Source organism: Sphaerodactylus townsendi, linkage group LG07 (genome assembly GCF_021028975.2).
Source record: "Sphaerodactylus townsendi isolate TG3544 linkage group LG07, MPM_Stown_v2.3, whole genome shotgun sequence".
Lineage (NCBI taxonomy): Eukaryota > Metazoa > Chordata > Lepidosauria > Squamata > Sphaerodactylidae > Sphaerodactylus > Sphaerodactylus townsendi.
Genome location: NC_059431.1, coordinates 107925813 through 107938111, shown reverse-complemented (window position 1 = coordinate 107938111; position 12299 = coordinate 107925813). Strand labels below are relative to the sequence as shown.

The 12299-nt window shown below is 45.9% G+C and overlaps 1 protein-coding gene across 2 annotated transcripts; it reads left to right on the top strand.

The window, feature by feature from the left end:
• The first annotated feature begins 2296 nt into the window (after positions 1-2296).
• On the top strand, positions 2297-10939 carry KLF4 (Kruppel like factor 4). Of its 2 annotated transcripts, XM_048504574.1 has the most exons (5): positions 2297-2777; positions 2937-3057; positions 5183-6110; positions 6198-6362; positions 9409-10939. In XM_048504574.1, exons 1-5 carry the CDS (start codon positions 2773-2775, stop codon positions 9582-9584), a joined length of 1395 nt encoding a protein of 464 aa, XP_048360531.1. In that variant the 5' UTR covers positions 2297-2772; the 3' UTR covers positions 9585-10939. The 2 variants fall into 2 exon arrangements, with proteins under 2 accessions (XP_048360531.1, XP_048360530.1); XM_048504573.1 differs by having other exon boundaries at positions 5183-6362.
• Positions 10940-12299: the final 1360 nt, after the last annotated feature.

Here is a 12299-nt window from a genome sequence, read left to right as displayed (position 1 = left end):
GGGGCATAAGAGTTCATCAGCAAAAGTTAATCTGTGATACAGTGAACACAGAGCATACACACAGTTCTACTACTTTTCATAAAACACTAACTGCATGTTCTGCTCCTGAATTATCCGGGGTTCCTGCCAGTTCATTGGCACTGTACTGCGAGATGTCGGTGCATGGTGAGCCATCTTATGGTTTCCACACTCTCTAGAACAGAATAATAACAATAAAGACCGTGAGTGACACATGGCTCTGTCTGACCCTATCATGTGTAGATCATTGTCAGCAATAAATACAGAAGAACCATAGGATGTTAGTTCATACTGTTCTTGAAGGAACTTGTGGGGCACATCATAGTAATGATGAATTCCTGCATTAATCAGGCTAGGGTAAAATCTTGACTGTTGACTAGGAAAACCTGAGCTCAAACCCTACTCAGCTACATACCTCCTCCTTGGGTGGCCTTGGGAAAAATGTCTCGGCTCAGTGTATCTCATGGTGTTGTGAGAACAAAATGGAACAACCCTGCAGATGCCGCAGTGAGTTCCTTGGAAGAAGGGCAGGCTGCAAGCATCAGATCTAGTAAGACAGCAATCCTAGTGATTAGCATCCTGGAAGTGGGCAGGAAGGGACAGTGCCAAAGCTTAAGGCCGCCTGGGAACTTTCAGTCTCTGTCAGGCTAGGAAGACTTTATAAACCTAGAGGTATGACACTGCAAAGTTGGTGCTGCAAAGTGGACAACTTAACTCAGCACACCTGCATCTGTTGGTGATACCAATGTTTGCAATGTGCCCATTCACCAGCTTGCTTGCCAGCTTCCTCCGTCGCCACTCCAGCCCTGCAGCTCCAGCCTTCCAGTAGAAATTTTTTAATTAAAAAAGGCTCTAAGGCTGAACATCCCTAAGAACCAGAAAACTGCCAAAGATGTCAGGAGGCTCCAAAGGCCTTCTGTAGCCTGTTGGTAGAGGCAGGGGGGTTTGCTTAAGGTTGAGAGGGAAATACTTTTCATATATGTACGAGGCACTGTCATTGGGGAGTGCTCATCATTGTTCCACCCCTGCAACTGAAGGGATGAAGAAGTCTTGAAGAGAAAATATTTTTTTTCCATACACATTATTCTTCCAATCGCTTTTAAGCTTTATTGTATAAATGCTTTTTAAACATCTGTATATGGAGCCAGATGTGCTGAAGGAGCTGTCACTGTAACTGGTGCAAACATCTGTTTATGAGAAGCAGAGACCACACTACAAATAAATAGATATTGTTCCTTCCCTGCAACTGGGGGGGATGAAGAAGTCTTGAAGAGAAAATATGTTTTCTGTGCAGGTTATTGTTCCAATAGGTTTAAAGCTTTATTGTATACATGCTTTTAAACTGTATACGGAGCCAGACGTGCTGAAGGAGCGGTCCCTGTAACTCCGTGGTGGCGAACCTTTGGCACTCCAGATGTTGTGGACTACAATTCCCATCAGCCCCTGCCAGCATGGCCAATTGGTGCAAACATCTGTATATGAGAACTATGAATAAATATTGCTCCTGAAAGCCTTTGAAAAGTTTTTCTATAGAAGTACTTCTTCCTTCTCTGTGACTGAAAGGATAGGCAGAAACGCGTTCTGTCCATTCCCCTCCTTTAGGGGAAATGCTTTCTGCACATTCACAGAGGGCAGTGTTTGACCTTCACGATTATCCCTGAAGGGAAGGGTAAGCGCTGAGAGAACACACCTTCGGTTTACAGACGGGGATACTGAGATACGTGTTCGTCTTTCGAGTATCCCAACTCTTTGAGGGAGGGGAGGCACTTTTTTATACGACTTGGCAATTGCAAGACCGGGACGAACTGAGGAGCAAACGAGAGGGAACCAAGCACAGCTTTGTCAGGCTTTCCACTCCCGCGGGCGCGGAGGCTTCCTTCCCTCAGCTCCCCCCCCTCAGGTGCGCGAGGCGCCGGGGCGCTGCCCTGCCTCGCGGAGCCTGAAGGGAGGCGTGGGGGATGGGGCGAGCGCGAGCGCCAAGGAGGGAAACAGCGACGGCTCGCGGCTGCCTCGCGCGCTCCTCTCCGCTGGCGTCAGCGCCGGCGCCAACGGCCAGCCAGCTGCTCTGCTGACGTCACGGCCCATCCCTGCTCGCTCGCTCTCCCTCCTCCCCCCCCCCACCCCACGTGTTGGAGTGAGCGTAAAGTTTGTTGTTTCCCCGTCGCCAAGGTGACGGCATCGCAAGCCCCCGCGGTGGGCGGGCCTTCCCGGGAGGCGGGGCGGGGCTCCAAGGGGGGGGCGGGATGAAGGTTATAAGTAAAGAGCCGTCGAGCGCGCGGCTTGACAGTTCGCACAGGCTTCGGACGGGGCGTGAGGTGCGTCGAGTGAGGGTGGGGAGAAAAAAAAAAGGGCTCGACCGTGCGCGCGCCAGCGAGTCAGCCCCGCCCGTCCACCCGCCAGCGAAGGGGCGCGCGCGGCGGCGGCGGTTGCAAGGAGGCGCAGCAGGACTCCCCCGATGGCAGCGGCGCGAGCAGGGAATCCCCGGGAATCGTCTCGCGCCGTCCAGCTGCTGCTCGCCTCGCTGCTTTGCTGCAAAGCGGCTTTGGCTGCTGGTGCACCGCGGCGGGGCAGCGGCCGCTGCTGCTGCTCCCCCTAGAAGTCAGCAGGACTGCCTCCGGCTGGCGGGCTTCCAGAGGACCTTTTAAAAAATTGTTTTAAAAGTTAGCCTCTCCTTAACGTTGCGCACGTTGTTCGCCGTCGTCTGCTTCCGCGCCCCTCCGCCCGACAGGCGAGCCAAGCATCGGGCACACGTGAATGAGGTGGGTGGCATTCCTGCTTCTTCGACCAGGCTCGGATCTGACGCTTTTAAAACCTGTTTTGTTTTCGCCAGCTCGGACGGGGGACGATCTGGCTGGTCCGGATGGATCGCAGGCTGCTGGGTTCCTTGGGCTGACGCTTCTCCTCTGACCTTTTTGCAGGCAGCCGCCCCACGGCGAGTTTGACATGGCACTCAGCGGCACGCTGCTCCCTTCCATCGCCACCTTCGCTGCGGGCACGGCCGGCAGGGAAAAAACCTTGCGACAAGTCAGCGCCAGCAACGTAAGTCATGGGCTTTTAGGTCTCGGCACCGGGATACCTTGACCTACCTCTGGGAGTTTCATAGGTGGCCATCTGTTCTTCCGTCCGGAGCTCAGTCCTAAAGGACAGCACACCTGAGCAGGTGCAGAAGGCAGTTCCCTCTAGCACCTATGGCACTCCAGATGTTCATGGACTACAATTCCCATCAGCCCCTGCCAGCATGGCCAATTGTAGTCCATGAACATCTGGAGTGCCATAGGTTCGCCACCATGGCTCTAGCACATGTTGAGCCCATCTTTCCTCTGGAGTCTCTTGGGACAGATTCTCCCTGTCCTTTCCCCACACCTCATAATCCTATGAGCTAGGTGAGAGTCTGAAGGTATTTGACTGGCTCAGGGTTACCCAGAGAGCTAGTTGAAAGGGAATCTGAGCCCAGATTAAACTGTCGCCTTGCTGTGACTTGATGGGGCCGGGAAGCAGGGAGTGATCATCAAAACTTCAACAGTAGAAGTGGTACGAAAGAACCTGAACTGAACTGCTGCGAGACATCTCAGAAACAGTTCAAATTGGAATGGAGGGGGGAAGCATGACACAAAGACATCAAGGAGAACTATCCTGCACATTTATCATAGATTTCAGGAGTGACTTTTCAAAAACCTTTTGTAAAGCAAAGGTATGTCCTGCGGAACTGATCTCCATCCTAAAAGGACAGCCATATTTTTTTTCCTAACACCCTCATTGCTTTCCTCTGCCACTTTCACCGCATGGGTGCTCGGACTCTCTCACTGAATGGACCACAGGGCAGGTGGAAAACTCAGGAGACCGCTGTCTTCTGCGTGGGTGTTGGCTCCGCTTGGAGTTGAGACTTCAGAGTGGGGGAGGGGGAGAGGGCCCACGATAGAAAGGGACCTGCTATCCCAGGAGTTAACATTATGCTGTAAATAAGAAGCTGAACTATGTGGCGTATCATGAATTCAAATCATGGGCGTGGATGCGTATGTTTAATACATAGGCAGCCTTTGGAAATATGCACACCTACACATGTGGCTAGGTGAGCTTTTGATTCTATCCTCTCGAGCTGATGGCTTGCACTTACAGCTGCTGTTGTATAATGCATGCTGCTTTGCAAAACGCCTACGTGTGTCTGATATCAAACTCAGGTAATCTAATGCATTGAAATTGTATGTGCAGCTATTTCAAAACCCATTCATTTGTATTAATCTGTATGCACTGGGGCTGCCTCAGAAAGTTACCTGAGTCCGTCTTTTGTCCCATCGTGTATTGTATCCTAGTGGGACCCACAACATGACTTTAGTAAATACCCAGATGTGATTCTCTTATGCGAATATACATTTTGCTATACATCTAATAACTGCTTTTATAACCCAGCAACAAGACTGCAAAAATTGGACCCTTCAGTTCATTGGCAAGTCTTGTGGGGGTTTTTTTTGTCAAGAGAAACTTCCACAGACACTTTTAAGACTTGTAATTTAAGAACACAGGTAACACTGCTTCCTCAGAATTCACTGTACTGTAGCTTTAAAAATCCCCACAATGGTTTAAACCCATGAATTGGTAATATTACAACATGCCCTTAAAAATTGCACAAAGCTGGAGGGAGAAAAGGAAGAGCTTGACTTTTCTATAATGTGTCATAGTGAGAAATATGATTGCAGCTTGCCTTCAAAAGTTCCAGAAGACGAAAGAAGTACTATTTTTTCCCCAAAATGTCCTTGTTTAGTAGCCATGTTACCATTTGTCCAGTCTTTTCAACAACAACAACAACAACAAAATAGGAACTGCTTTCACAGTTTGGAAGGGCCAGCATTTATCAGGCAGTTTCACTGAGCTAGGCAGCCACTGGTTTGCATAGATCCAGGGTTTCATTTCACCTTGTGGAATATTGTCCCTGGCACTGGTAACTCAAGGCTATGCCCAAAAGAATGGCTGCTAACTTCTGATACTTTTGGTGGTGGCGGTGAGAGGTGCCTCTCTCTCCAACCAGTGTTTAAGATTTTTGATATGGTTTTCCTGCTAGTGAAAGCCCTCTGTAAAACTTGAAAGCTCAGTGCAATTGATCTCTGCACATTCCCATCTGTGTCACTTTACTGATACTGATCTTTTCCCCTTTCTTTGCCTTCAACAGAAGTGGAAAGAGGAACTATCTCACCTCAAACGACTACCCCCTGTGCTAACAGGACGGCATTACGACCTCTCTGCTGAGCTGGAAACCTTCAACAGTGCCAGTGGTGGTGCTATGTCAAGGCGGGAGACGGAGGAATTGAATGAGCTGCTTGACTTTGACTTCATCCTGTCCAACTCCCTGATGCCCCAGGAACAACCTGCTGCTACCGCAGCCGTGGTAAGCACTGCTCCCGGCTCTTCAGGCTCCAGCAACAGCTGCCCATCCGTGGCCACCTGCGATTTCACCTACCAGCTGCAGAGGGGAGATCACACTGGAGGAGGAGGGGGCCTCCTGTACAGCAGGGAACCGGCTCCAGCTGCCCCATTCAACCTGGCTGACATTAACGACGTGTCCCCCTCGGGTGGATTTGTAGCTGAGCTGATGAGGCCAGACCTGGACCCAGTTTATATGCAGCAGCAGCAGCCGCCACCCTCCTCGCTCGGAAGCTTGCACGGGAAATTTGTGGTGAAAGCCACGGTGAACATGGGGGAATACAATAACCACGTCAGTGTTAGCAGCAAGAACCCGGCGGCAGCCGTTTCCCCTTGTACGGATGGACCTGTGCCTCCCCTTTATAAACCGGGGCCCCGGATGTGCCCAAAAATCAAGCAGGAGGCCGCCCCTTCCTGCACCCTAGGCCAATCCCATGGGAATACTCAGAGGGCACCGCCGCAGCAGCAGCACGAATTCCCCATGGGGCGGCCACTGCCTACCAGGACTAACCCTCCCTTGACTCCAGAGGAGATGATGAACCCCAGAGACTGCCATCCTTCCCCACAGGGCTTGAGTCACCCCAGTCTGCCAATTCCTCCACCAGGCTACCACCCTGCCCCCGGATACCCTCCTTTCCTCCCGGAGCAGATGCCACCGAGCGCACTCCAGTACCAAGGTCAGTCTTACTATCTAAATGTTTTTGGAGAGCCTTTAAGTGTGCCGGTACAAGGGATGATGCTGACTCCGCCCTCTTCACCTCTAGAGCTGATCTCTTCTGGGAGCTGCCTGTCTGAAGAGACCAAGCCAAAGAGAGGCCGGCGATCGTGGCCCAGGAAAAGGACTGCCACACACACGTGTGACTATGCAGGTTGCGGTAAAACATACACAAAGAGTTCACACCTCAAAGCTCACCTTCGGACCCACACAGGTAAGACCGCTTTATGGTGACTGTCAGATCTCCATTTAACTAAACACATTCCTGTAACTATACTGCTTTTTAGTGATTTGTATTGCTGGAAAGTCTGGGAACCACATAATATAGTGATCCTGGGATCTCAGGCAGCCAAGAACAGCTTAATGTCTGATGTTAGATCTACAATGTTAATTCAACATCTGTTTGATCAAGGGCTGCAGTTATTTCCAAGTCTTGTCAGAAGTTGGCACATGTTACTGGAGACAGTAGTACTTTGGAGGGCAGAATTTTTAGGAACATCATTGCCTGTAGTGTGTATATCCATCCCATTTCATGCATAGGTCTTGCATCTTTAGGGTTCAAAAATCCTGTTTAACAGAAAGTGACAGTAGAGCAAAAGGTAACGAGTGTGCGACTGTCACAGGCAAGAATGCCTCCATCATATCACTTTTAAAGGCTGGGGACAGACAGTGTTGAAGAGAACTGAACGTCATTTCATGAAAATGTTGCATTTCATAATAGGGATTTATATTCCATCCTGTTGCCCTTGCTGGTCAAACATGTTTGTGGGTTTTTTTAATGAAGCCTGCCAAACCTGTTCACCAAAGGAGAAAGTAGGATGAGTGTACACACCCTTCAGAGCAGGCCCTTTTTCACGCCATGCATCGCCCCCTGGGAAATCGGACTGCGTGTAGTTTTAAAAATTATGTCGGCCTCTGTGTACCCTTGTAGTAAGTACTCAGTTCAGACATGATTACATTAAAACAGGTTAAAAGAGAGAAGAATATAACTGCATCCAAGCATATTGTTAAAATAATAAAGTGTAACTCTAGGCAAGATCAGAGGTTAAATACAAAAATAACCCTATTCAAATTACAGATTGGAGAAGTTAGTAAAAATGGCTCTCAGTGACTCAGTTATGGCAGAGGAATTGTTTTGCAGCCGTATGAGCTATACTTGCCTGGCTATGGCTATGTGGCTAGTTAATTACAAGGTAGCTAGAAGTCCACAGTGAATTAAGCATGTTTACTCTGATAATACTGTCATAGTTTTTTTAACTGGATCTTGCAAAATACCTGTAACTCATTTATTTGGTTGTTGACCTTGTTGTTGTTTTTGATTTAAGAGTTTGGTCATCTTCTTGATTTATTCTAAATCAGCAAAACTAGCCGATAGGTTGTGATCTTGGAAACCAGTGATTAATTGGAGAGTGTTTTTACTTGAAGTGGAAGCATCGCTTCCCCCATACAAACAGTTGCAATTAATTTCGTCTCAGTTCTGTTGTCGAAAAGCAGCTGCCAGTCAGTAACTGACTCGGTTAATTAGTTTCGGAAAACATCCAATTCTAGATGTCCCAGCCAGCCAGATAAAGAGATAAAAATAACCAAATGAGCTGCTGCTTGCTGTGGAACTTTTTTATATTGATCTAGCTATGAAATAACATGTTGTTAATCAGGGGGTTGTCCACATGCATGATATCCCTGACGCTCAATAAGTTTACATGGAAATAAGGGTTTTTGTTTGTTTGTTGTGAGTTTCAAGTTTAGGATTGCACCATTCTTAGGCTTTCCACCGAAACCAATGAAACAAACTCGCAAAAGCTGTAACAAAAAAACCAACAATTTCCAACCTTGTACAATTTTAAATACAGTAAGGCTGCCCTTATCAGTAAGGCCAAATGAAAACAGGTTTACTTCCCAAAAAAAGGGTTTAGGACTACTCTGTAAAACCATTAAAGCGGTAACTTTTTAGTAACTAAACATATTTTCATGTTCTGTCGATTTCAACGCAACTTCCACCTACATGCCAGTTCAATGGGGTACTTACTAGGGCACTGGGAAAAGAGTTATGACACTGGAAATAGTAAACTTAGGTGAAAATGTCTTCAGGGTGCTTAGGAAAAATAGTGGTTAACAGCGTGGACTCTGGAGAACTGGGTTTGTTTCCCTGCTCCTCCACAGGTAGATCTTGGGCTAGTCACAGGTCTCTTGAGACCCTCTCAGCCTGCCCTATCTCACAAGGTGTCTGTTGTGGGGAGAGGAAGGGGGGAGTTTGTAAGCTGCTTTGAGACTGCTTGCAGGAGAAAAAGGCAGAGTATAAATCCAAACTCTTCTTCTTTTGGAAAGCTTCCTACTAGTTAGGTCAATCAAACTAGTTCTGATGATGACCGGAAAAGAAAGGTGTTCTTTGTTGTCAAACTTAAGAGAGGTCACAAAGACTTCGATGGTTTCCTTTCGTTTGTTGGAAAGTGCAGTTGTAATGCTTGGCATGATTGCCAGACATGCTAGTAGCCTATAACCAACCGCACCTTAGATTTCTCATTAGCCAAATAGATGCAAATTACATGGGACACTGTAGTTAGAATTCTTGCATATGATATTAATTCTAGATGAATGCAAGGAAGAAGTTGAAAGGAGGAATATATCACAACTGCCATGTAATCAGTAACAGTATCTGATGCACCTTTATGCCTCTACTTATTTTGATTTATGCTTCTAGTCCACGCAGCTTGGAGGCAGACAGTAGTTTGACACTGAGGATATCGCAGAGAACTGTTCCCTGTGTTGAACCTTGAGAACAAACCTGGTTTTCCAGCCCACTTGCAAATAACTGACATTTGTCATTTATGGCCTGAAAGAGGGGGAAATATTATAAAGCTTCCCTGCCCAAAGCAATTCTTAGATGTTGACAACTAAGAGCTGCTATTTTATTCACAAACTAATTACGAACTAGTTTTTTGGTCCACTGCAAACTAGTTTGAGCTACCAGCTACCTTTTTTTTGTCCACTATCTCTGAGTTTTACAGTTTTTTTTGGGGGGGGGACGCAAAATTGGTTGATGGATGTCAGAGTAGATGTGTCACGACTGTCTGTCTCCGGTGCTCTGAACAGAATTGTCAGTCTCCATCCCCAAAACTCAGCATGGTGGGGTTACATGTTCAGACATTTTTTTTCAGCCAATAACGATGTGAATCCGACATTCTAGAATGTATGGGTAATGTGTGGCAGAAATCTGTCATGGTTTCAGAGCATTAACTGATCTGGCTCTTTATTTTTTGAAGGTGAGAAGCCATATCACTGTGACTGGGAAGGATGTGGCTGGAAATTTGCCCGCTCTGATGAACTCACTCGTCACTACAGAAAACATACGGGCCACCGCCCCTTCCAGTGCCAGAGGTGTGACAGAGCATTTTCCAGGTCTGACCATCTCGCCTTACATATGAAGAGACACTTTTAAAGGGATATGGCACATTTTCCTTTTACTGCCACAGGAGATTCAGTATTGGACAGTATAAAAGACTTGTCTTCCACAAAAGAAAAAGGGAGGAACTCTAGTTCAAAGCACTACAAAGAATTCCAGAGAAGTCTTCCAAAACAAGTGTGGAAATTAATGGATGATTAAAACTTTGTGGAACTTTAAAAAAGAACACACATGGGCAATGACTGGATTTTGCATCATCATTCCATCTTTTAAAAAAAATCTGACTTGAATCTTTCTGGACTACAGAATGCCAAGGAATGACTGGAAGTCAAGGATATCAGGGTTAAAACAAACTTTGGGGTGGGGGGGGAGAACGGGAAAATTACGTAGGGAGACGGGGTGAAGATTGATGTAATAAACTGTCGAGCAGTGGGGCTGTTTCGGAAACATCTTCACCATGTCCGGTCCAATTGCTCAGGGGGGAATGGTTCTTCGAGGTTCCAGCAAAATCTGGCCGTAGTCAGTGCTTACTGGCTAACCCCTGCACCTTCAACTACATTTCCCCCTTCGGATTTTTTTTTTTAACAGTTTTGTTAAATCTCGTTTTAAGGAGTAGAATAAAAGCGAACCAACGTACACATTCTGCTTTTAAAGCAAGTAGCCACCTTACCTGAAGCATAAGGAAAGGGGGAAGACTGAAGACTCATCTGACATTGTTTTTTCTGGCTTGCTAGAATGAATGTCTGTCGCTCAAATTGTGAGACCAGGTTCCTGCTTCAGTTCCTTGTCTTTCAATATTACATCTACCTTCACCTTACATTCCCTTAAAGATTTTGTTCCAATGCAATTGTGTAAATGCATTGTAGTCTTGGAATTTCCTTTTTCCTAACAAAGCCATTACTTAAACTATATCAACAAGGAAAAAAGAAGTTCAGGTACAGAATTGTGGTTCAAGGCCTATTTTCATGGTGCTGGATTACTTTTGGTTCTAAAGGTACCAAAAAAAGAGGAAGCCAAAGTTCTCAAACTGCTGCATATTTGACAAGGAAATACGTTTTTGTCTTCCGATCTACAGTTAATGATGACCTAAATCAGGTTAATGAACCTGGTTTACTTGTGTGTGTCTCTTTTAATCTTTTATGCAGACAGTATGTAATGCACTGTGGTTTCAATGTGCAATAATTTGTACAATGGTTTTATTCCCAAATATGCCTTAAGCAGAACAAATGTGTTTTCTATATAGTTCTTTACTTAAAAATATGTAATATAAATTTGAGACTTCTATTTTGTATATTTGTAAACTATGACGTGAAAAAATGAACATTTTGTCAGAGTTTGTATTTTGCATATTCATGCTGAAAATAACTTTTAAATAAACCTATTTTATCTGAGTGACTTTTGCTATCTCCTTCTCCTGCACCAGGTGATGCAACTTATTATAACCAGTATTTTAAAGATCAGAACCACTTCCATAGCCTACTAGGATGCATGTTTACACAGGTACGAGTTGTACAGAATTCCATGGGGTTTATTTCCCCCAAATGACTGTCAGCTACAATCTTAGGCCCCACTAGCCAGGAAGTAAATTCCACTAAAAGTTAATAAGCATAACATGAGGTTGTAAGCCTGTTTAAACATGGTTAGCTAGTTTTGATACCCGGCTGGGAAAGGAGTACTCCAAATTCTGATACACAGGACCCTGTTGGTTTAATTTCCATCTGTTCCAGATAATTCAGTAAAGAGGAGGAAAATCTATGACAAATGGCAATTTGAGTGCTTTGCTGGGGTCAGAGCAATGTTTCCTTTAGCCTAACAGACCAGCCAGATGTCTCTGAGCAGTTTATAGGCAACCATTGAAGGTAAATGGCTTTCTTCTGTTTTGTGTTTTGTATAATTGTAGGGATGAAATTGACAATGACTTTCAAGAACTTTTTATACACTGGGTTGGGGGTCAGGGGAATCTGAATTCTTTAAAACTGAAAGCCGGTGCAAATAAAGTTGAGGAGCTGCATGTAAACTACCTTGTATATAGATGTCAGGTTAACTATTTCTCTCCCTTCTGCAGTTCCCTTAAAACAATCCAGATAACCTGTCCACCATGTGCTAGTCAGTGAGATGTTTTCTGAATAGTGCAGAAGAGAAAGGGGGGGGGGGAATCCATTGGCCCAACCGTCTTTTGTAGTAGTGCTCTGTTAATATTACTACTGCTTAATGTCTACAGCATGTTGAGTGTGCAAAGTGCTTGGTATCTTGATCCTTACAGCAATCCCCCAAGAGATCAGTGTTTACCCCCATATTGGGGGAAGGGGGCTGAGATAATGGGGCTTTTTGAAAGAAACGAAAGCAGCTTTTAAAAAACGAGCAGCTACAACAAAGGAAAAGCCTATCAGGGGTTGTGAGTTGAGAAAGGGGAGCGCTTAAACTTTTTCCACAGCGCAGTGCCCTTTTTTGGATTCAAGTCATCTTTCGCTCAGCGACTATGGGTGATATCTGTATTGTTTTCCCCACTGTAGCAAAAGAAGAGCTTCAGGATAGCCATTCAAAATCAAGAGGATGGTACAGAGACATAACCTTAACACTATCACCTGGATCAAATCTTCCACTCCCCATTCCTTTCAGGGGGGATATAATCACAGATCTCTTGCACTGGGGAGTCAGTGTCCAAAGAATGGTTTGAACCAGGGTTTTCCCAGCTCTTAGGCCAGTGATGGCGAACCTTTTTGAGACCGAGTGCCCAAATTGCAACCCAAA